Source organism: Ammodytes marinus (genome assembly GCF_949987685.1).
Source record: "Ammodytes marinus genome assembly, chromosome: 4".
In the NCBI taxonomy this organism is placed as follows: domain Eukaryota; kingdom Metazoa; phylum Chordata; class Actinopteri; order Uranoscopiformes; family Ammodytidae; genus Ammodytes; species Ammodytes marinus.
Window position 1 is genome coordinate 17,021,325 of NC_137233.1, and position 26,401 is coordinate 17,047,725.

General features: G+C 42.5%; 1 protein-coding gene across 1 annotated transcript in view; it reads left to right on the plus strand.

Moving 5' to 3' along the window:
* The window catches only part of bsnb (bassoon (presynaptic cytomatrix protein) b), a gene marked incomplete at both ends in the record, with an annotated part of 83,376 nt that overhangs the window by 42,718 nt on the left and 14,257 nt on the right, over positions 1-26,401 (plus strand). Inside the window, one exon of the mRNA XM_080025437.1 lies at positions 739-7,071. Coding sequence (XP_079881563.1) covers positions 739-7,071 — 6,333 coding nt within the window. The remainder of the gene's footprint in view (positions 1-738; positions 7,072-26,401) is intronic.

Genomic DNA, 26,401 nt, shown 5'->3' on the forward strand with positions numbered 1-26,401 from the left:
CTATTTGTATTTGTAAGTGCAAGCTTTTTGTTTAATGTGACACTTTGTGATGATATTTTAAGCACTCTAAGCATGATTATTCTTCAACGGTTCGAAGAATGCAATGGAGAATGCGTCAAAGATCAAGCAATCAAGCATGTAACCAAACAACATTTGTCTGTAGATGTTTGTATGTTCAATTGTCTGTTATATTCACTCTCTGTGTCACTGTATTTATCCATCTGTCTGTACATAACTTTGAGAGGCAAACTCAACCCAAATCAATACAATATCATCATCAGCTTTAATAAACTACAAATTAAAAGTATTCTCACAAAGAGGTCAAATTAAAAACATTATTCTGAATATTACTTTGACAAAATAATCTGTTGTGCTTTGTTATGTTTTTAAAGAAAATTGGTTTTCTAAATCAGGATAATGATTTCTAAAAGCAAAATGTGAAGGACAGTAAATGTTTGGGTTGATTTTAGCCTAATGTGTTAATATATCTGATTGTTTGATTGACATTTTGTACTTTCAATGCATTTGTACTCTAATGTTAAGTATTAGAACGTTTCAACTGCATTAAGTCCAGTTATCTAAAATTGCACTTGAAAATGTCACTGCTGATGACGAGTTCATCGAAATAGTGGGAGACAAGGTGTGCACTGAGGCTTGCAATATACCTGGTCATGAGTGAATTTGGGAAAATATTATGCCCCTTTTTTCTTTTGACATTCTCTTTCTTTTTTTCTTCAGGATTACAACAAATCAAGTACACAAAGTTTAAGTGACACTGGATACTCTTCAGATGGGATCTCCAGCTCTCATGGGGAGATTATAGGCCAGATCAAGGAAGAAGGAATCAAGCTCAGTGAAGGAAGCGCTTCTATCCCCTCAGAAATTACCAAGCTAGAGAGCTCCATGAAGCCTCTACTAGAGTCAAAGGCTGCCTCAGGCCAGAAGCACAGGCCACATTCATTGTCTGTTGGACAGGATCGGGACTACAATCCTGAAGACGATGCAGCAAGGGATGAATCAGAGGATGACCTCAGTTGTAAACTTCGCCATGATTATGTGGAAGACAGCAGCGAAAGTGGTCTCTCACCATTGCCAGTAAGACAGAAAAAGTCACATAAAGATTTGACAGATGAAGAATTCATGAGGAGGCAAATTATGGAGATGAGTGCTGATGAAGAGGAGTTAGAAGAACATGGACACCAGAAGAGTAAGAGGGCACACAAAACCAGTGGGGATTTGAACAAAGAGAGACGGCGGCTCTCTCACCAATCCAATAGTTTTGAGGATGACACTAAGGTGTCCGAGGTAAATGAGGAGGATGATGTTGTGATGGCCGGAGGCCTTCGCCGTTTTAAGACCATTGAGCTGAATAACACCAGCAGCTACAACCGAGACATGGAACTCAGTACTGAGCATGACCTACGAGAACCAGAGCTAGAGATGGAGAGTCTCACTGGTTCTCCTGAGGAGCGGTCCAAGGGAGAATATTCCTCCACCCTACCTGCCACCACTCCAAGCTACACTTCTGGAACATCTCCCACGTCTGTGTCATCGATGGAGGATGACAGTGACAGCAGTCCTAGTCGTAGGGCAAGACTAGAAGAGGCAAAGCAGCAAAGGAAAGCTCGACATCGGTCCCATGGACCACTGCTGCCCACTATTGAGGACTCATCTGAGGAGGATGAGCTCAGAGAGGAGGAAGAACTACTTAGAGAACAAGAGGAGATGAGAGATCTAGAGCAACAGAGGATCCGAAGTACTGCTAGGAAAACAAAGAGAGATAAAGAGGAATTACGGGCACAGAGACGCAGGGAAAGATCTAAAACTCCTCCCAGTAATCTCTCTCCTATTGAGGATGCATCACCAACAGAGGAGCTAAGACAGGCTGCAGAGATGGAAGAGCTTCACAGATCATCATGTTCGGAATACTCACCATCTATGGACTCAGAGGCAGAGGGATTTGAGATGATTGGTGGAAAGCTTTACAAATCAGGAAATGAATATAACCTTCCAACCTTCACATCACTATACTCCCCTACAGACAAGTCATCGGCAGTGTCACCATCTGATAAAACACTAAAAAGTGCAGAAGAGGTCTATGAGGAGATGATGAAGAAAGCACAGCTAATGCAGAGGCAAGGACAGACGGTTAATCTGCAAAAAGGTGCCTCTCAGCCTGACAGTAAACATCATCTTGAAGCAGGAGCTGCGCTAACCCCTGGTTCAAGCCCAACACAAGTGACTGCGCCGATATCGTTCACAACAACAGGAGGTGATCCAAGAATTTCTGGAATCCATGCAGCACAGCATCTATCAAAAGAAACACAAAATAGGATGATGACACAGAGTGCCAAAATTGAAGGTGTTGTTGGAGTCGCCACAACCAAAGTCCAAGTCAGTCAGACTGCCACAACGAGACAGGCAGGTAGCACAGCACCTGCCAGCAACAGAACAGGCTCCCTGAGGGCAACACAAGCATCCCCTGACCCTGGAGCACCCTCTCTTTCCTCAAAAGTATTCTCCCTTTTCAAAGGTCCCAGCCCCCCAGTGTCCCCTAACATTTCTCCAGCACAAAGCCCAACACGCATGCCATCTGTGAGACCCACTGGTGGTAGTGGCAGACAGCTGCCATCCTTGCCTGGTGTTCCAACTTCAGCTGCAGCATCCCATGGAGCTCAAACACCTCAAAGAGCAATTTCACCACGTCTTGCACGACAGCAGTCTTCTCAAGATTCACCAGTGATGGTAATCACACTAGGCTCTGATACTACTACATCTCATGCCAAGCCACTTACTGTTAATTCTTCTACTTCCCCTTTGTCATCACCTACACAGGTCACTTGCAAAACATTGTATAGCTCCCAGCCTTCTTCGACAAGTTCACCAACATCACCAAAAATGCAGCCATCACAACAGTCTCCTAGACATTCTTCACAGATTACTCAAAATGTTGAAAAAGTAAATGTTGGTATTAGCACTGTGACCACAGCTGCACATAGTCGTGAATCTATTGAAAGTATATATCTATCTAAAATCTCTACTATTCCAGGCTCCTCACAGATATTAGGTCAGAGCCAAACACATCAACACACAAATGTGGTGGATCTGAGAGCCCCAATTAGGCCGACTCCAGTTATAATGACAGACCAAGGTATGGACCTAACATCACTTGCCTCTGACTCGCGAAGATACTCTATAGGAGCAGAGCAGCCATCTGGTCGACACACAGCAGTGCAACCTCTTATTATGAACCTGAATGCACAAGAGCAACCACAGGTATCTGTATCAACACCGGTCACAGTGAGCATCACAGTTGCAGGTTCTATGTTTATGTCCCAACCTAAACAACTGGTTGTGTATGGAGATCCTTTGCAAAACCGTATGGATTTAGGGCAGGGTGTTGGATCAGCTGTGTGTTTAACCCAGAGTAAAACACCAGTAACTGACCCATCTATTCCCAAAATTGATGCCTGTTTAGAGAACCTAGGTTTACAACAGCAACAACTGCAGTTCCAGCAGCAGAAGCTCCTGCAGCAGCAACAACTTCTTGAGCAGCAGCTCCAGCAGCACCAACAGCAATCATCTTTTGCTCGTTACAATTTAGCTAATCAGGTCCAGCCACTGCTGATGAAAAAAGACCTTGTAGTTAGCCAAACAAGCAGTGCCCAGCCTGTAGTCACTGCTAGTGCCATTCCTAGAATATCCCCCCTGGCTCCACCATCAGTGTCTGGGGCTCCTTCTTCTAATGCTCATCATGAAAGCTATAGTGGAGTGGCCTTGGAGCTAAAAAACAAGCCAACGGTAATGAACTTGTCCACAGGTAAGCCCCATGTTATGATGGTGCAACTTGAAGAGAGTAACACATCACAGGGGGGCACAGTGACTCAACTAGTAAAACAAGAGGAACCTCCTCCCCCTCCTCAAGTCTTGGATCTCACTGGACAGATCAGACCAGAAAACCAGGTTGCTTGCTGTGATGTGGTTTACAAATTGCCATTTGCTGGTTCCTGTTCAGGTTCATTCACTCAGACCCCTGCAACATTATCCTCAGACACAAATCAAAATTCTGAAACCGCCCACCCTCCCCGTACACCCCATCAACCACACTACAACATCAGCCAACAACCACCTCAAGCTACACCAGTAGTGACAGAGGAACATAAACCATATCAACCACCCATAGTCACTTCAGGAAGAATTCCGCCCTCCATGTCTGATACTAATCTACCTTCCGTGACTGATGCTGGTCACTATCAGAGTAATGTCCAAGGGGGTCTGGCAGTAGAACTTAGCAAAATGAGTCAGGCTTATGATGGTGGATACCTTGGCATGGGAGCACAGTATGGATCCGTCACAGACTTGCGTTACCAAGGAGATTTTACGGGCCCTTCATTACCCCTACGCCGATATGGCTCAATGTCAAATATCAATTCGGACTATGCCCACAGTTCAAGAGATCTTTCAGGATCCCAGGACTCCAATCTGGCTCAGTACGGTGCGACAACTGCCAGGGAAATCAGTCGGATGTGTGCAGCTCTTAACACAGGGGACCAGTATGGGAGCCGGTATGGAAATAACCCTGAATTGATACCTTATGGGGCTGGAAGGAGTGGACCTTTAGCTAGGCTCAATCTTCAACAAAGCTTAGCATCAATAAGAGCAAATCTTCTGTACGGCCCAGATGGAAGACCAGCGGCCAATGGCCAAACTCTAACAAACCTAATAAATGCTAGACAAGCAAGTATACGTGCATTGTACCCTGCTGCAATGAGAGGAGGTGATGGCATGATATATTCCACCATAAACAGTCCCATAGCCTCTACCTTGCCAATTACCACCCAGCCTGCCCCTGTCCTGCGTCCAATGCCTAGAGGAATTTATAGACCCTACCCTACAGGTGTAACTGCTGTACCATTGGCTAGCCTTACCAGGATGCCGCAAGTGACTCCCAGAATGCCCCTTTCCACACAGGGACAGTATTCCTACCCTCCTCCAAATCAGTATTCTACTTCAGCCACACCATCAGGAAGTGTGCCTGATGGAAGCAGCTCACACCAGGAAACTCCTGTGTACCTTGGAAAGCCTTTAACAACAGTTGCTCCACAAACAGCTGCAACTTTTCAACCAATGCCACCTGCAGCACAATTAGGAGTACAAAATATACCAGTTGCTGGTATGCAAACCCCAGTTGATCAGCAGACAGGCCGAATTCAACTTACCTCACAAGGTGTTACATCTCTCTCTCAAGCTCAAGGCCAACATCCCAATGTCCAGCCAGTGCAGGCTCAAATGCAGCCACAAAAGTTACCTACTCAAACGGAACCTTTATCTTTGGCTCAAACCCAACCTCATGTTCAACCCATTAGTCAACCTCAACCATTAGTTCCACCTCAGGGTCAGCCACAAGTGCCACCACACAGTACTGCCCTTTCACCAACTTCCAAACTTTCTCCTCCCATGGATGCCCAGAAAGGTAAAGAAGATGAGCGACTGAGTCAGCAACAAGAGCACATGTTGCAGCTTGAGCGAGAGCGTGTTGAACTGGAGAAATTAAGGCAGCTGCGCCTACAAGAGGAGCTTGAAAGAGACCGTATGGAGCTTCAACGACACAGAGAAAAAGAACAAATACTTGTTCAGCGTGAGATCCAAGAACTGCAGACAATTAAACAGCAAGTCCTACATCAACAGCAAACAGAGCGGGAGACACAGCTCATTATGCAAAGAGAACAACTGGCCCAGCAGAGAATGCAGCTTGAACAAATTCAGACTCTGCAGCAGCAGCTCCAGCAGCAGTTGGAGGAGCAGAAAAGGCAAAAGACAGCAGCAGTGGAGGCAGCTGCAGCTGCCGCAGCAGCAGAGGCAGCTGCAGCATCAGCAGCAGCAGCAACATCAGCACAAGGTGCTATACAAGGAGTAGTTGTTGGAGGGGGGCCCCCTCAGGGGTTCATTATCTGTGACCAGAGTGGTAGAGTTATTCAACAAGATGGACAAAGTGTTAAATTTTGGCAGGATGGGCAAGTTGTCCAAGCCGTGGTGGCTGCTCGACCTATTCATAGTTCTGCCTCTGAAATGTCTTTGAGGAGCAGTGACAAACAGGCTGATTCAAAGGTTATGAAAAAACAGAATTCCATGCCTCGGCTAAGGGATGGCGCAGAGGAGGACTCTGTGAAGAGGATAACCGACAGTTGTGTGCAAACAGACGATGAAGATGGAGAGGACAGATTCATGAACAGACGTAGGAGAACAAGGCGTATTGCGGACTGCAGTGTGCAAACAGATGAGGAGGACCAGGGAGAATGGGACCAGCAACCAGTAAGGCGCAGGCGATCACGTGTTTCTAAGCACTCTGAATCCAGTGGGGAGGTTAAATCAGATGGGTCATCTAAAGTGGCTTCTGCAAGTATAGCTATTCAGACCACAAATGATTCGTCATGCCAAACAGAGCCTGACCAACTAGGCAGGATTTCGCCTGCAATCCATATTACCATGGCGGAGACCTCAAAGGTTGACTTGTTACATTACATAGCAGCCCCTGAAAGGACCCACAAAGGAGAGAGTCTGGCCTGCCAAACAGAACCAGAGTCTCAGTCTCAGGGTGTGGTCGCCCCTCAGATAAGTGGCCCTACAACTATTAGTCCATACTCCACAAGTTTGCATATAGTAGGCGCGAACACACCTGATCAAACTTCACCTAGACTCCAAGGAGTTGCTAAATTTGAGAGGAGGAAACCAGACCCCTTGGACATTGGCTATCAGCAGCAACAAAATGAGTCGCCATCTCGCCAGCCCCCCAAATCTCCCCAGGTGCTATACTCCCCAGTATCTCCATTGTCTCCTCATCGCATGCTGGAGACAACATTCGCCTCCCAGGAGAAACTGAACAAGGCCCATGTTACACCCCAGCAAAAGGCCTTTACTACTGAATCCCCCCAACGCCACCAGACACTACCAAGGCCGATTAAAAGTGTGCAGCGCTCCATGTCCGATCCCAAGCCTCTCAGCCCCACATCAGAGGACCCTGCCAAGAACAGGTTTTCTCCATATCATCAACAAGCTCTGTCCAACAGTCAGGTAAGAAAGTATCACTTTTTATTTAAACTGAATTGTTTCTATTAAAGGATTGCCAAAATAATAGTACATTGAAAATGTAATATATAAGATCTACAATATACAGTCATATGAAAAAGTTTGGGAACCCCTCTCAGCCGGCATTATAATTGACTCTGCTTTCACACAAAAAAGATAAAAGTGGTATGTCTTTAATTTACCAGGAACAGCTAAGTACTGGGATGTTTTCCAAACAAAGATTTTTTGAAAAGCAGTATTTGGTTGTATGAAATAAAATAAAATGTGAAAAACTGGCTGTGCAAAAATATAGGAACCCTTGTGGTTTTGTTGATTTTAATGCCTGTAACAGCATGTAAAACTGATGACTTTTACACAAAGTTGGTTGGATTATGTTGTTAAGCCTTGAACCTCATAGAAATGTCTGTTTAATCATGAGAAAATGTATTTTAGGTGCCTAAATGCAAGTTGCACTTCTCTTTGAAGTGAGACAGAATGGGATCATCAAAACAGCTCCCAAAAGATCTGAAAAACAAAGATTGTTCATTGTCATTGTGTAGGGGAAGGCTACAAGAAGCTTTCCCAAAGGTTTCAATTGTCAATTTCGACTGTAGGGAACGTTGTCAGGAAATGGAAGGACACAGGCACAGTGGCAGTTAAACCCAGGCATGGCAGACCAAGAAAAAAACAGGAGCGGGAAAGGTGGAGGATTGTGAGAATGGTTGCACACAACCCACAGATCACCTCCAAAGACCTGCAAGAACATCTGGCTGCAGATTGTGTATCTGTACATCGTTCAACAATTCAGCGCAATTTGCACCAAAACATCTGCTTTTTATTAAGACCAAATAACTTAATTTTTGTCTTATCAGTCCAAAGCATTTTCTTCCAATATGAAGCTGGCTTGTCTAAATGAGCTTTTGCATACTCCATGCAACTGTATCTGTGGCGTGGGCGCAGAAAGGGCTTCCTTCTCATCACCCGGCCATACAGATGTTTTGGTGCAAATTGCACTGAATTGTAGAACGATGTACAGATACACAATCTGCAGCCAGATGTTCTTGCAGGTCTTTGGAGGTGATCTTTGGGTTGTGTGCAACCATTCTCACAATCCGCCGCATATGCCGCTCTTGTACTTTTCTTGGTCTGCTAGACCTGGGTTTAACTGCAACTGTGCCTGTGTCCTTCCATTCCCTGACAACGTTCCTTACAGTAGAAATTGACAATTGAAACCTTTGGGAAAGCTTCTTGTAGCCTTCCCCTAAACCATGACAATGAATAATCTTTGTTTTTAATATCTTTGGGGAGCTGTTTTGATGATCGCATTCTGTCTCACTTCTGCAGAGAGTCAAAGAGAAGTGGAACTTGCATTTAGGCACCTAAAATACCTTTTCTCATGATTAAACAGACCTTTATATGAGGTTCAAGGCTTAACAACATAATCCAACCAATTTTGTGTTTAAAGTCCTCAGTTTTACATGCTGTTACAGGCATTAAAATCAGCAAGACCACAAGGGTTCCCATATTTTTGCACAGCCAGTTTTTCACATTTTATTTAATTTCATAAAACTAAATACTGCTTTTCAAAAAATCTTTGTTTGGAAAACATCCCAGTTCTTAGCTGTTCCTGGTAAATGAAAGACATACCACTTTTATCTTTTTTGTGTGAAAGCAGAGTCAATTATAATGCCGGCTGAGAGGGGTTCCCAAACTTTTTCATATGACTGTATAGTGGAATGTATTATAAGAAATAGCAATTTGTTTAAAATGTATTTTAGATGTAGCACGTCTCCGAAAAAACTAGTCTAGTTTCTTCAAATGAAGCTATATAAATATATATTTATCTAAATAGAGTAATTTTAATTAAAGTGGTGTTTATTTTCTGCTAGTGAAACATATAAATTAAAATAAATATATGAGTATGCAGGATATGCTTTGTGCAGAAATACACAGAGATGATCGCCCAGTATCTGGCATGGAGAAGGTGACAGAATGTTCTCATGAGAGCAGCTGGCCATGCCAGAAAAGCTTTTCCCATCATCCTTTTCTGCTACATCTCCTCCCTTATCTTCCCCTATTTTACTCTTATAGTCTGTTTACCTCCCACTTTCTCTCTCTCTCTCTCTCTCTCTCTCTCTCTCTCTCTCTCTCTCTCTCTCACACGCACACACACACACACACACACACACACATTCTTGTCTTTCCCAATTGTGGGGTCCACCCATTATTCCCCCCATTGTGGGGTCCACCCTTTCCAGTGCTCCTACAGCTCTGTAAAAAATCAGGGAAGCTAAAAAAAAATTCTTTTTAATTACCAGCACTTCAAATTTAAAGATTTCCAAACTTTTGTCCAAAAAGTTTTTTGCCCAATTATGGGGTCCGGTTTCTAGCATAAAGACCTTGTGAGGTCCAATTGTACACACACATATTACTAGCACAAAAACGTTGTGAGGTCCACTTGTACACACATATTACTAGCACAAAAACGTTGTGAGGTCCACTTGTACACACATATTACTAGCACAAAAACGTTGTGAGGTCCACTTGTACACACATATTACTAGCACAAAAACGTTGTGAGGTCCACTTGTACACACATATTACTAGCACAAAAACGTTGTGAGGTCCACTTGTACACACATATTACTAGCACAAAAACGTTGTGAGGTCCACTTGTACACACATATTACTAGCACAAAAACGTTGTGAGGTCCACTTGTACACACATATTACTAGCACAAAAACGTTGTGAGGTCCACTTGTACACACATATTACTAGCACAAAAACGTTGTGAGGTCCACTTGTACACACATATTACTAGCACAAAAACGTTGTGAGGTCCACTTGTACACACATATTACTAGCACAAAAACGTTGTGAGGTCCACTTGTACACACATATTACTAGCACAAAAACGTTGTGAGGTCCACTTGTACACACATATTTCTAGTCTTTATATCTTCACGAGGCTCAAAGAAACTAGCAGAAGACATTAGTAATTTCCATTGTTTCAATTTTATTCTCAAAGAATAACGTTTATTTTTTACTAGTCAACTCCCTTCAAACAGAACAGAAAAAAAGGTGTAGAGCCTCAGAGATGAAGCTAAGCAACTACTGACAGATACACATAACAAGCTGCAGCGACTAGCAGAGCTGGTGAAAAACTGAGGAGAACCAGAAGAACTTGCTGTTAATCTGCATTCTCCTCGACATACAAAAACTGTACAATAGACAAAAAAGGCGATCAAACTATGCCTGGGGGTGTTCCTCAGCACCTCTAAACATCGTCTCCTTGATCTTCTCATGCAACTCTTAGCTGTTATTGGAGTACTGGTGTAATGATTAATGATGTAATGGTGTCATTTTTTTGGTTGAACTCCTGAACAAAACCAACTGACAAGTCGTTGAACACAAAAGTGAAAAAAAAAACTGACACTTTTCAATATTTAATAGCACAGAACTAATACATGGTCTATAAGCAGGGTCTAGGCAGTAAACCTGGTGTTGAATTCAGTAATGTGACATTTCAAGGATTATGAACAAAGGGACTCACAGGACAGCAGCGGTCTCTCCTTGGCCTTTTGGCCCCCATTTCACTCTTGGGAGAATTGCACTCTGTGCTGTCATCAGTTGAATCGTAGAGACTATTGGAAAAATCTGGTACTCTATCCTTCATCTGCAAAAAATTAGTTTTGTCAAGGTTATCCAAATTTTTTAAATTAAATTAAATAAATTAAAAGTTAAAGACGTGAGGGAGAATGTGACTTCAACTATCTTATGTTATTCAGAGATTCAGATGCCTACCAGAATACTATTGGTCCTTTTCAGCATTGGCACGAAATATGATTGCTCACTGGAATGAGCTTTTAGAGAATCAGGATCGTCAGTTTCATCAACTAAAGTTGAATCTGAATGGTACTGGGGTCCTGAAGAATCTGATTCACTATCCAGCTGGTGATAAATGTATGTCAATGTATTGTTATCCACTTTTCTTGACATCGTTTGGAAAAGATAAAAAGTGAAACACAAATATAATGGCATTCACAGTATCTATGTAAATTCATGTTTACTTTCCTTACCTTTTCTGGAGCAACTTCCATGGAATCATCACTGTCAGAATAATCCACTAGGGAAGTTACTTGGGAAGTAAACACCTGAACATACAGAAAATAATCAATTTGTGAGCAAGCATGACTTGACCCTTGTTACATTTGACCTGCTCAGGAAGTTTGACAGGCTTTTTCTCAATTAAGTAAAATCAATTTTAGTTATTACACTGCTCCTGTACTAACCCCCGGTTAGTATTTCTGACTGGAATACTTTTGAAAAATGAGATGTCAACATCCTCCTGAATTGCTAATTTACTGAACAATCCGAGTTTACGACTGCATGGGGTAGTTCGTGAACAAACATGATGACTTTGAAAATCCGGAATGTAACACAGTTTCAGGAAGCAGTGTCATCCCTTCGCTATTACCTGTGTCCCAACATTATCCGCAAAATCGGACTCGGTAGGTGAAGTGTCTTCTGCAGCAGGGAGCTTCTTGGTCTCTACTTCCACTGCAGGAAACGGACTGATCGGCACCTGGAATATGAGATCAAAACACAATGTATTCAGAGGAAACCGATATAAAGCACTTTATTTTGATCGTTTTATGGTAAACACGTTAATTTATGTGAAAGCGGTTGCTGAACAGCACAGAACCTAAAACCAAGCACATGACATGATCCCATGTAGAGGCATCAGCACATCTCAGGACAAATACAAGAGGATGCAGTGGATATTTTCAAAATACCCTTGTCAATCTTGCACCTGCTCAGGAAGCTTCAAATTGCATATCTAGAAACTTGAGTTTAGATATTGACAAGTGTTTTCTTAATGAAGTAAAATCAAATTCACCTAGATAAAAACGGGAGGGCCCCATAAGGCCAGACTAGAAAAGAGTGTGTAACACTGGCTTCCTGAAAGGGAACTATGAAAAAAGATATTTCAGCTCATAGAAGTAGATTCTTTTCAAAATACCCTTGTTAGACTTGCACCTGCTCAGGAAGCTTCAAATTGCATCTCCAGAAATGTGAGTTTAGATATTGAAAGGTGTTTTCTTAATGAAGTTAAATCAATTTCATGTAGATAAAAACGGGAGGGCCCCATAAGGCAAGACTAGAAAAGAGTGTGTAACACTGGCCTCCTGACAGGGAACTTGAAAGACTGATTTCAGTGTCAGGGGCCCCACAAGGACAAAACAAGAAATGTACAACAGTGCGATGTTACACTGCTCCTGCACTATATCCCGCTTAGTATTTCTGACTGGAATACTTTTGTAAAATGAGATGTCAACATCCTCCTGAATTGCTAATTTACTTAACAATCTGAGTTTAGGACTGCATGGGGTAGTTTGTGAACAAACATGATGACTTTGAAAATCCGGAATGTAACACAGTTTCAGGAAGCAGTGTCATCACTTCGCTATTACCTGTGTCCCAACATTATCCGCAAAATCGGACTCGGTAGGTGAAGTGTCTTCTGCAGCAGGGAGCTTCTTGGTCTCTACTTGCACTGCAGGAAACGGACTGATCGGCACCTGGAATATGAGATCAAAACACAATGTATTCAGAGGAAACCGATATAAAGCACTTTATTTTGATCGTTTTATGGTAAACACGTTAATTTATGTGAAAACGGTTGCTGAACAGCACAGAACCTAAAACCAAGCACATGACATGATCCCATGCAGAGGTATCAGCACATCTCAGGACAAATACAAGAGGATGCAGTGGATATTTTCAAAATACCCTTGTCAATCTTGCACCTGCTCAGGAAGCTTCAAATTGCATATCTAGAAACTTGAGTTTAGATATTGACAAGTGTTTTCTTAATGAAGTAAAATCAAATTCACCTAGATAAAAACGGGAGGGCCCCATAAGGCAAGACTAGAAAAGAGTGTGTAACACTGGCTTCCTGAAAGGGAACTTTGAAAAAAGATATTTCAGCTCATAGAAGTAGATTCTTTTCAAAATACCCTTGTTAGACTTGCACCTGCTCAGGAAGCTTCAAATTGCATCTCCAGAAATGTGAGTTTAGATATTGAAAGGTGTTTTCTTAATGAAGTTAAATCAATTTCATGTAGATAAAAACGGGAGGGCCCCATAAGGCAAGACTAGAAAAGAGTGTGTAACACTGGCCTCCTGACAGGGAACTTGAAAGACTGATTTCAGTTTCAAGGGCCCCACAAGGACAAAACAAGAAATGTACGACAGTGCGATGTTACACTGCTCCTGCACTATATCCCGCTTAGTATTTCTGACTGGAATACTTTTGTAAAATGAGAAGTCAAAATCCTGCTGAATTGCTAATTTACTTAACAATCTGAGTTTAGGACTGCATGGGGTAGTTCGTGAACAAACATGATGACTTTGAAAATCCGGAATGTAACACAGTTTCAGGAAGCAGTGTCATCACTTCGCTATTACCTGTGTCCCAACATTATCCGCAAAATCGGACTCGGTAGGTGAAGTGTCTTCTGCAGCAGGGAGCTTCTTGGTCTCTACTTCCACTGCAGGAAACGGACTGATCGGCACCTGGAATATGAGATCAAAACACAATGTATTCAGAGGAAACCGATATAAAGCACTTTATTTTGATCGTTTTATGGTTAATTTATGTGAAAACGGTTGCTGAACCGCACAGAACCTAAAACCAAGCACATGACATGATCCCATGTAGAGGTATCAGCACATCTCAGGACAAATACAAGAGGATGCAGTGGATATTTTCAAAATACCCTTGTCAATCTTGCACCTGCTCAGGAAGCTTCAAATTGCATATCTAGAAACTTGAGTTTAGATATTGACAAGTGTTTTCTTAATGAAGTAAAATGTTTATTTATTTATTTATTTAATCTTTATTTACCCAGGCAAGCAAATTAAGAACATAATTCTTATTTTCAAGTGCAGCCTGAAGGGGAAGAGGGAGGGGAGTGCTAAAAGTGAAAACAAGGTTATATATATATTACACTTTTACAAAAATATATAAAATACACTTTAAAAAAATTCAATATAATACAATACAATAAAATAAACAGTTAATCAATAGGGTATGACAAGAAGGGCTACTAGCAGGTGCAGGAGTCAACTAAGATTTTATGCAGATTTAGTTTGAAGACAGAGAGAGAGATGAAGACAGAAAGTTTAAGGGTGTTTTGAAGGGTGTACCAGTCAAAGGCTGCAGCGAACCGGAAGGCACTGCGTCCAAAGACAGTGCGGACTGTGGGGATGGAGAGGTTGATGAAAGCACTGGACCTTAGATTACGGGCAGGGTGGGAGAGGTGTAGAAGAGAAGAGAGGTGGAGAGGTGTTATGCCGAGAATGGATTTGTAGATGAGCAGAAACCAGTGATGGAGCCGTCTGGTGTGAAGGGAAGTCCAGTCTACCAGGTTGTAGAGGTCACAGTGGTGAGTGGTGAATGGAGCCCCTGTAGCAAAGCCGATGGCAGAATGGTGGAGTGGGTCCAATTTGCTGAGAGTGGAGTGAGATGCAGTTCTGTAGATGGTGTCACAGTAATCAAAAATGGGCAGGATGGTCATTTTGACGAGTGTGTGTTTGGCTGCATGAGTGAAGGAGGCCTTATTGCGGTAAAGGAAGCTCAGACGAGCTTTGACTTTTGATTGTAGGTGCTTGATGTGGGTGGTGAATGAGAGGGATGAATCCAGCCAGAGGCCAAGGTATTTGTAACAAGAAACAAATTCTAGTTCAGAGCCGTCGGCACAGAGGATTTTTGGGACAGAGGTGGGAGCGTGTTTCCGGTCAAAGATAATGCATTTGGTTTTTTTGGTGTTGAGGAGAAGATGAAGGCTATGGAAATGCTGTTCTACAGAAGTGAGACTGTGTTGTAGTGTGGCCGCCACAGAGGGGAGAGAAGGGCCCTCTGAGTATATGATGGTGTCATCAGCATATAGGTGGATCTTGGAGTTGCCTGCATTCCTGGTTATATTGTTAATGTAGATGGAGAATAGTGTTGGGCCTAAAATCGAACCCTGTGGCACCCCTTTGGTGATGGTGAGAGGGGCTGATTGGAAGTTATCCGATTTAACTTGCTGGACTCGGTGGATTCAGTAGCTGGCAAACCAATTGCAGGAGTGTGGTGAAAGACCGATGCTGGAAAGCCTCTGTAGGAGGATGGGATGGATGACGGAGTCAAAGGCCTTAGAGAGGTCAATGAAGGCAGCGATGCAGGTCTGCTTGGAGTCCAGAGAGGAAACAATATCATCGAGGACCTTCAGCGTGGCTGTGATGCACCCATGGCCTGGCCGGAACCCAGACTGCAAGTTGGACAGGATGTTGTTGGAGGTTAAGAAGTGGCTAAGCTGTTTATGTACCAGTTTCTCTAAGACCTTAGCCAGGCACGGCAGGATGGAAATAGGCCTATAACAGTTGGGATCAGAGCTGGAACCTCCTTTGAAGAGAGGGAAGACAAGTGCGGATTTCCAGTCTACAGGGAAGATGGACAGTTCCAGAGACATGTTGAAAAGCTGTGTGATGGGGACAGCAATGACAGGAGCAGCAGCTTTTAAAAACATAGGCGCGAGCCCGTCAGAGCCAGCTGACTTGTTGGAGTCCAGTTTGGTGAGATTCTCTAGGACTTCCGCGGTCGTAATGGGTCTGAAGGAGAAAGTGCCAGAGCTGGAGGTTGTAGGTGAAGGTGAAAGTGAAGGAGCAGCAGTGGAGGGCTTAGTAGGGAAAACATGAGCTGAGTTAACAAAATGCTGATTGAAAAGTGAGGCCATATGAGACTTGTCAGTAACAACAATGTCACCAAAGGTCATTGCATCGGGAAGGTGGGGTGAAGTGAGCTTGTTTTCCATGGACTTAACCGTTTTCCAAAACTTCCTGGGGTCAGAGCCGCAGGATGCAAATTTGTCCAGAAAATGAGTGACTTTAGCTTTTCTGACGGCCTGAGTGCTTTTATTTCTGCATTGCCGAAAGGCAAGCCAATCAGCAGGAGACTGGGAGGAACGGGCTTTCTGCCATAAGGTGTTCTTCTGGCGAATTAAAGCAGCCAAATCACTTGAAAACCAGGGGCTGAAACGATCCTTGATCCGTAATTTTAAGAGTGGAGCGTGTTTATTGATGATCTGACTGAAAGTTGATTTGAAAAAGGACCAGGCCTCCTCCATAGTAGGGAGAGTATTAATTGTGTCCCAGCTCACTGCAGCAGTGTCGTGGAGAAAGGCTTCCAGGTCAAAGTTCTTCAGGGAACGTTTGGAGACGATCACAGGTGGGCGCTTAGCTGAGGAGGCGGAGCGCGTGCAGGCAATAGCACAATGATCACTCAGATCTTGACTGAAAACACCAGATTTATAATTAAAGGGGGCGTTCGTTAGTATAACGTCTATCAGCGTAGCAGATGAAGGAGATTTTAGATTGAGTCTGGTGGGCTCTGAAATAATTTGGTAGAGGTTTAGGGCGTCAAATTGCTGAACAACCCCAGTGTTTCCCCCAGCGCTTTATAGCTAAGGCGGCCGCCTTAGCAACGCCAGCCTCCCGCCTTGACTACCAACCGACCCCCCCCCCCCCAAAAAAAAAAAAAAAAAAAAAAAAAAATTAAATTAATTTAATTTTTTTTTTTTTTTTTTTTTCGTGCTGCACAATTAATGTAATAGCAAGCGCGATGTGTGTGTTGTGCATGGTCATAACTGCGCGAAAGGCCGCGATTTGCGGTAAAAAGCATGTGTCCCCAAGCGTTTCTCTATCAGCTGCTCTGTGTCTGCGGCTTTGCGCGCGCGACCGTACCGCACCGCGTGCGACTACGGCATGCACGCGGGAGAGTTAAACGAGCAGAAGCAAACCGAGATTTAACTGGTGGCGATAATAAACGCAGTGCAGTTCTATGGGGATATTTAGCTGAACAGAAAGAAGTGCTCTGCAAAGCTAGAATAGTTTAAGACTCCACATCACTGTGGCAACACAACCTTTCTATCAGCTAGGACAGCGCAGAGAAAAGTTTGATGAATGCATGAGAGTCAGAGCCGGCCCGAGGCATAAGCGAACTAAGCGGTCGCTTAGGGCCCCCGACCGCCAGGGGGGCCCCATCAAAAAAAAAAAAAACATTTATATTTTTATTTTTTTTTGTTTCTGTGTTTGATATTAACATCATATTATGCAAATGTGAGTTAACATACAAAAAAAAAGAATACAATTTTTTGGTCTAGATAATTAATAGCCTAAAAATGTAATCAGTTCATCTGGGAGGTAATCCGAATCGGATCATGTCACGTTCACATCCATGCACAGTGTGTATTGAGTTTATTTAAAAACAATTGGAAATGGGGCTGCCCTCAGTTGCCCATGCACTGTGTATAGTCTATAGCCTATTTCAGCCTCGTCTGTGGAAAAAAAGATACAGTAGCTGGACAACAGAGTTCTTCTGCTTCGTTCCTCTCACTGAATTTAAATGCATTCATTATATTACAGAGCAATATGTCCCGTAAAAGAAAAAGAGCTTCAAGCCCAACCCAGAGGACCCTCCATAATATTTGATTTTATATTAATATTTGTATGGAAAATCCATGTGTCCTTCAATAGCTTCTAATTCATCTGACCAGTGTATCCAAATTATTTGTTCACACAAAATTTCTCAGATTCAGCCTCTTAATTTTTCTCTCAAAGTGCACCAGATTCATGCATTTCACTTTAAAAAGGTTAAAAAAAATCTCCCGGGGGGGCATACCCCCGGACCCCCCTAGGAAGGTCGGAATCTCGGCTGTCTAACATTTTCACACAGCTGCACAGTGGAGGCACTAGCGGAAAACACTGGGTGTGTGAATAATATTTAGCAAAGATCTATAGTTTCAGCAGCGCTAACATTGGACTGAAGGCTTGGGCCGGTTCTGAATGTATGGTCCATTATTTGTATTTAGTGTGTCTGTATAGTATTGCAACAAAACAGTAGAAGTTGTCTTTAATTGTGCTTTGTACTGTCTGCACGTTTACACATAATTTGTACCTGCACATAGCAAACAAAATTGCACAACTGTAAGATCAGTGTCTGTTTTATTTCTTTACGGCGCATTGGCATCTTTGAGCAAAATACCCCTAAAATTTTCGCCGCGGCGCGTTGCGCCGCGCCTCCCCTGACACGGGGCAGTGACCACCTTGACTAAGACATTTTCTGGGGGAAACACTGAACCCGATCTGGGGGGTTAGTCATGTCCCAATTCAAGTCCCCCAATAAAATGAACTCGGAGGAGATGTGTGGGGCCAGAAGTTCACTGAGAATAGTTAAAGAACAAAGTGGGGCAGAGGGTGGTCTGTAGCAGACAGCAACAGAGAGAGAGAAATTGTTGCACAGTTTGATCTTTAACACTAGCAGTTCAAGTAGCTTAGGAACAGATTTTGACAGAGCAACAGTACATTGCAGATGATCTTTAACATACAGAGCAACACCACCTCCTTTAGTTGCTCTGTCCTGCCGAAATACATTATAACCCGGGATGAAAATGTCAGGATTGGCAATGCTTTTTTTAAGCCATGATTCAGAAATAGCAAGAACATCAGGTGTAACAGTGTGAACCCAGGATTTCAACAGGTCAAGTTTAGGTAACAGGCTGCGAATGTTAATGTGCAAGAAACCCAAACATGTGCGATCACAGAAATCATTAAATGCCAAATGAGGAAGACCCAGAGCTTTACGTGAACAGAAGTCAGTGAAACTCAGGTCTTTCGAACAGGAGTTTACATTAGAGCATGGATCATTGACAGGCATAGGATTAATAGTAACTACAGGACCAGGGTGAACATGAATATTACCAGACAGAATTAAAAGCAGAATAATCAGAGCCCGACAAAAGGGTGACAGAGAGCCATAGTGGTTCTTTTTTGAGTGTACATTATTGACAGAAGGCAGCAAAGTCATTCTTTGGAGCAGTCTCATTACATGACATGCAATAAGAGGTAAGATAAAATACCTGGTTTCATTAGAAGGAAGACCAAGTAGTCTGGTTAGCAACAAATTTGAGTCTCTTTCGAGTGCAGAGTCACTTGCTGTTACTGGGGTGGGTAATGTTATATGTAAAGGATTGCAGGATTTGTGCTTGAATGAACAGTGGGATGGTGAGATTATGATGAAAAGCACAACAATAGAGTAGAACAGGTGTGCTTCAGCCATGGCAGGGACAAAGGGGAAGAGGTGTGCGTTTCAGCAAGCGACGATGTTAAATCCTAAAATGTGCAGCAATCAGACCAGGAAAATGGATTTCCTGTTAGCAACAAAAACCAGCAGAGGTGAATAGCAGCCAGGCAGTGGAGCTAGCAGGCTGACAGGCAGCAGAGTTAATTTGCAGGACAGCAAACAGCAGCAAAAGGCAGCCCAGAGGCGATGCTAGCAGGTTAGCTATAGCAGCATTAGCAAACCAGCAGCAGTGTTAGCAGGATAGCAGCAAGGCATTGGCAGCCTGGCATACAGCAGTGAAGGCAGCTCAGCAGCGGTGTTAGCAGGTTAACATGTGGTGAATCGCTCAGTTCTTTAAGACTCAAGATGGCCGCCGTGCAGTCACACAGGTTGGCAGGCTCTGTGTGTATGCCAAAAAAAACAACTAAAAACCTAAAAAGATATCGGCTTTTGCCATCTACATGTCTCTTTATTGCTTTAGTATGTTCTTATCTACTCTTGTGCTTAACATTCACACAACAAATAGATAAAAACAGTGAACAAGTCCTCTACCCAGCAGAGTCAACACCTGCTCTACACAAAACTACTGGACAATGGACGTGCAAGGCTACCCTCAGGTAAAGATGAACAGTCAGACCAACTTAAACCTTTCCTGGAAATTGCACATTTTCTGATGATAATGCTCCTGGCTGGCGATATTGAAATGAATCCTGGACCTTTAATGAACTCTTATTACCTGGATGCTAAACCACCACAGCTAACAGGGCCACTGTTAAGTGGGCCACAACTACAGCTAATTGGGATACAATCATGGCTAACAGGCCTTCATTTAACTGGGCAACAACCACACCTAGCAGGGTTACAATTACAGCTAGCCAGGCTTCATCCTCAGTTAACTGGGCTACAAGCACTACCAGCCAGGCTACAGCCGCAGCCCACCGGGCTACATCCTCAGCTAGCTGGGCTACATCCACTGTCGGCCGGGCTACATCCACTGCCAGCCAGGCTACATCCTCAGCTAGCTGGGCTACATCCACTGCCAGCCGGGCTTCAACCACAGCTAACTGGGCTTCAACCACGGCCAGCCAGGCTTCAACCACGGCCAGCCGGGCTTCAACCACAGCCAGCCGGGCTTCAACCACGGCCAGCCGGGCTTCAACCACGGCCAACTGGGCTTCAACCACGGCCAACTGGGCTTCAACCACGGCCAGCCGGGCTTCAACCACAGCCAACTGGGCTTCAACCACGGCCAGCCGGGCTTCAACCACAGCCAGCCGGGCTTCAACCACGGCCAGCCGGGCTTCAACCACAGCCAACCGGGCTTCAACCACAGCCAGCCGGGCTTCAACCACAGCCAGCCGGGCTTCAACCACAGCCAGCCGGGCAACAACCACAGCCAACCGGGCTTCAACCACAGCCAGCCGGGCAACAACCACGGCCAGCCGGGCTTCAACCACAGCCAGCCGGGCTTCAACCACAGCCAACTGGGCTTCAACCACAGCCAACTGGGCTTCAACCACAGCCAGCCGGGCTTCAACCACAGCCAGCCGGGCAACAACCACGGCAAAAGGTCTACACAACCCAGCGGCCGGGGATCAGAGACACTGCAATGACTACAGTTCGAAACAGAGCTTTTATGAAGCATCGCAAGTATAAACTCTTCCAGACACTAAATCACTCTCGTGTACTCTGGGATCCAAAAGCAAAACCGAAGGGTCTGCTTGGTGGACATATAAATATTCGAAGCATTATGCCTAAATGCGACCAAATTCAACATTTACTGAATGACTCAAACCTAGACTTTCTTTGCATAACAGAATCATGGTTGCATGCAAATAGTGCTATGGCAGGTTTAACTGTACCGGGATACAACATTTTCAGAAAAGATAGGCTTGTGGGTAGGGGAGGGGGTGTGATGTTTTACGTCAAAGAAAGTCTCACATGTAAACAAATAGAATGGTCATCCGCCAATAATCTGGAATGTATTGGTCTCGATGTAATACTATCACCACACATGGAAATTACGCTGATTGGAATCTATAGGCCCCCATCTGCCTCTAACAATTTTTATGATGAACTACAAGCTGTTCTCAAAGAGTGTAATTGGAAGAAGGAGATCATTCTATTTGGGGATTTTAATGTAAATTGGTTGGACAAGTCAAATTGTAAAAAGCTGAAATCATTAACAAGTCGTCATGACCTTACTCAGCTAATCAAAGGGCCTACTAGAATAAGCAACACTACAGAGACATGCATTGACCTGATTTTTAGCAACAAATGTGAACGGATTGGGAAAACATATAATATGATCACAGGGCTGTCCGACCATAATTGTATTCTTTTTTCAAGAAAATTGACAAAAAAAAGGTTTGGCCTCCCCTCTAATAAAGCCCCGGAACAATTAAAGGTACCAAAGAGTGAGATGAGTAATTTGGAAGCAGTCTTAGCTAAAATAAATTGGTCAAATTATTTGTGTCATGAAAAAGTAACTGAAAACTCCCAAACCTTCATGACAACCATTCAAGAAACAATAGGTCAATTCCAAAAAAAGGTACATGTAAAATCACACAAAAAACACTTGCCCTGGCTGAATAGCACCATCTGGATATTAATGAAACAGCGTGATTTTGCACTTAAGACTGCATACAAAACTAAAACAACACATGATCGGCAGATCTTTACATCACTTAGAAATAGAGTAACAAAAGAAATTAGAAACGCAAAAGCAGGCTTCTTCATTAACATAATAAGTAACGCAAAGGGTAATACCAAAGAAATCTGGACTAGTATAAAGAAACTGATGGGAAACACAGATGTTCATGCAAAAAATACAGAGCAAGCCGCTCACAAACTGACAGCTGCAATGGACTGTGTTTCAGAATATCTAGAGCGCTCCCAACTGGTTCTTAACCTAACTAAAACAGTCTGCATGTTTTTCTCAAAGAAGGCCTGTGACAAAAATACAGATTCCATGGTATCAATGCAGGGCCAAAAACTTACAGTGGTCCAGGAATTCAAGTATTTAGGTGTTGTTATCGATTCACAATTAAATTTTAAGCAACAAGTAAAAAAAACAGTAAATAGAATGAAATTTAATTTATCCAACTTCAGATACATTAGAGAAAATATGCCATTTGATTCAGCAAAACTATATTTTAATTCAATGATTATACCTCATATGACATACTGCATGACAAGCTGGGCATTGGCATGCAAGACCACGTTAACATCTGTGGAAACAGTATACAAACAAGCCATTAAGATTTTAGATAAAAAACCGAAAACCTATCACCACTGCAATATCTTAAAGAAGCACGATTTACTGAGTTGGCAAAACATGATCAAGTATGCAGACTGCACCCTGGTTTTTAAAATTCTCAACAGACTCGCCCCAGCACCATTGCAAATGTTTATACAAAAAAATGAAAGTAGATCCACCAGGGCAACTTCTCGAGGTGACTGTATTGTTCCTTTTAGAAAAAGTGCCTATGGACAGGCTGTATTTTCATACCGTGCAACTCATACCTGGAACACACTACCCGCTGCTCTACGTGAGCTTCCCACTCTTGGCTCTTTTAAAAAATGTCTTAAAGTATGGCTGCTGGAATCTCAAAACTGTTCACACAATCTATCATAGATTTTAATTTAATTTTATTTTATTTTTTAACATTATTTGAATAATTGTTTTTACTCACTTGTTCTGTCGGTTGCATTTTTTTTTTTTTTTTTTTTGTCTGTTGTCTGATTGTCTGTTTTTATTTATGAGTACACGCATATGTTTGTTTCATGTGATTGGTGTCGACCAATCAAGGGACAAAGGATGCAAATTAGCACTTGCTACAATCCTGTATATTTACATGTAAATGTCTATTAATATGCAATGTCCCTTTAAATAAACTTAAACTTAACATACTAACTCACCCCTGGATCCTCCATCCCCTGGAGGTGATGAAGATTGAATAGGAGTACCCGATTCAGCGGCCAGGCAGGTGGATAGAGCTAGCAGCAGCCAGGTGGATAGAAGCTAGCAGCAGGCCCAGGCCTGATTAGCCCAGCTTAGAGCAGAAGTAGCATCCATAGACTCATAAAAATACTCATAAAAGTAAATTTTCTAAAAGCTTGTGAGGAGATATCAATAAAAGCAGAAAACTGAACCTTTTACAAGGATAAAAAGCAGTCAATTCCATTAAAAACAACTTATTCCAGAGAGAAGTGTGCAGCATGAGTTGTCATGTCGGCCATTTTAGTTTTAGTCCCCAAAATCAAATTCACCTAGATAAAAACGGGAGGGCCCCATAAGGCAAGACTAGAAAAGAGTGTGTAACACTGGCTTCCTGAAAGGGAACTTTGAAAAAAGATATTTCAGCTCATAGAAGTAGATTATTTTCAAAATACCCTTGTTAGACTTGCACCTGCTCAGGAAGCTTCAAATTGCATCTCCAGAAATGTGAGTTTAGATATTGAAAGGTGTTTTCTTAATGAAGTTAAATCAATTTCATGTAGATAAAAACGGGAGGGCCCCATAAGGCAAGACTAGAAAAGAGTGTAACACTGGCCTCCTGACAGGGAACTTGAAAGACTGATTTCAGTTTCAGGGGCCCCACAAGGACAAAACAAGAAATGTACGACAGTGCGATGTTACACTGCTTCTGCACTATATCCCGCTTAGTATTTCTGACTGGAATACTTTTGTAAAATGAGATGTCAACATCCTCCTGAATTGCTAATTTACTGAACAATCCGAGTTTAGGACTGCATGTGGCAGTTCGTGAACAAACATGATGATTGAAAATCCCCCAAGGAATGTCACAGTTTCAAGAAGCAGTGTCATCACTTCGCTATTACCTGTGTCCCAACATTATCCGCAAAATCGGACTTGTTAGGTGAAGTGTCTTCTGCAGCAGGGATTTTCTTTGACTCTGCTTCCACTGCAGGAGACTGACTGATTGGCACCTGGAATATGAGATCAAAACACAATGTATTCAGCTCATGCCAGTAGATTATTTTCAAAATACCCTTGTTAAACTTGCAGATGCTCAGGAAGCTTTATATTGCATCTCTAGAAACTTGAGTTTAATTGATTTGAACAATCAGAGGTTAGATTGCACAAGGCAATCACTCCACGTGTAATCACTAGAAGAAAATAGTTAAAAATAAAGCTTAGTATTATCTGTATGGTAACATCTCTTTTTGAACATGCATGTGACAACTTGTTCTTGTTCCAAGTTATTCGCATTTTTTTTGCAAAATATATCAAAATCAAGATGCTTAATACAACCAACTTACCTTATTACGCCACGGCCACTTCGAATCTCCATAGCTGTAATCAATTTCCGTTCCTATTTCTATTTTCTTCACAGCAAATAGGCATAAGTGGGGCCTGTTGTTTACTGCGATTTGTTTAATGGTGCAATTTGGAGATTTGTTGTTGTCATTGACTAATCTTCCCAGCGATCCATCTTCTTTGGATGCGTCAATACTAAAGGATGTGAGAAAATTATCTGTTAAAAGAATTATCTAAATATTCATTAGAACAGACATTTAAACATCATAGTACACTAAATAACATTATTAAATATGATGTGGAACGGTCCTAACTAGGGATGGGCATGATCAATCGACGATCGACTAATTGATCGTTAAGAATTTTGTTGATTACGTACATTTTTCATCGATTAAACTAATGCAGTGCGCAATTAAACATTTTACCACACAGGGGCAATATTTAAATTTGCGGCTCCTCCCCCGCAATAAACATCCCGCTTTGAACGGTGAACTCTTTACGCCTAGCAGCTATAAAAACTCAAAAATTGACTATTAATGCAGGCTATGTGGAAAATGCGCCGACTTTGGCTCAGCCTGGCTCAGGCCTCTTCCGCTACGTAGCTAAGATGGCTGCCGTTGAGTACGAAAAGTGTACATCGCCACACACTTCGCGATTTGACCGTTTTCAGTACACTTATTTTCGCCCGATCTGAATTGGAACGCCCTACGTACACAAACTTAGACTAGTGAAAAAAAATGTACTTTGTAAATATTACTGTGATGTCACAGTAAAAGACATCACAGTAATATTTACAAAGTAAGTTATTTTTTAACCCTATATTTCTCTTTCTGTGATGTCACGAGAAAGAGAAATATAGGGTTAAAAAAAACACTCTTTCTGCCTTTTCTCAGGCTAGGATGAACCGATTTTAATTTTTTTAGCACATTTATACTACATAGGATCTCAGAATTCAATACACCTTCATATTCAAACCGGTGAAGTAGGCCTTTAAGGAATAAGAAAAGAGACGAGAGAAGTTACCATTTAGGTGATGGCATTTACCAAAACCAATTTACATTTAAACTCAAGCTAAGGTTAAGGGGGAGCAATTAATTTCACATTGTAATGACCTCCTTGGCAAAAATAGTTTCAGAGGGGGTCAGCCCGTTTGTTTCCAACTATTATTTAGGCTACTATCCATGGTTTCCACATTTCTAGAAAATTTAAAAAATGTGGTCTTGTGTTAGGGTAAGGGATCAATCTTGAGAGAGGAGCGACGTGAGCATTAATTGAGTTTGATAACAATATTTAGGATATTCATTTCTATTTAACTGCTCCAACTTCAGTTTCACTATGTTTCTCCCTTGTTTACGTAAGTAGCCGTTTGACACAAGCGGCTACATCTGTCGCCGTGACAGCGGGAGTCAGTCTAAAGTCAGATGATCACTTTGAAGTCAAAAAGTAAAATTATAAAATAAAGCCTAACATTGTCTATCAGTCTGTCTGTCTGTCAGAAGAAAAAACATCGCCCCCGTTAAACGTGTAGCCTAGGCCTACACGAAAACATTGCAGTCGTGTAACCGTTAGACATGTTTGTAAACAGTCACACCCTACATAGTTTAATTTGAATAAAGGTTACCAAACTTAAGTTACAGGGGAAATTGAATTGTTTGAATATTAAAGTAAGCAGACGTTTAACCAGCGATGCAGTGTTACTAGCGCGAACAATTACATTTCACCGTAGTTCTCCACAATGTAAGCTAGCTAATAATGACTAAAACATTTACTTAAAAAATGTATCTCACCTGTGGAGAGTGATTCCCTCTCGTCTGGAGTGTACTGGACGACGGTGTACTCACCCGATAGCAGCACAATGAACTGACTTTGTTTTCTTTTTTGAGAA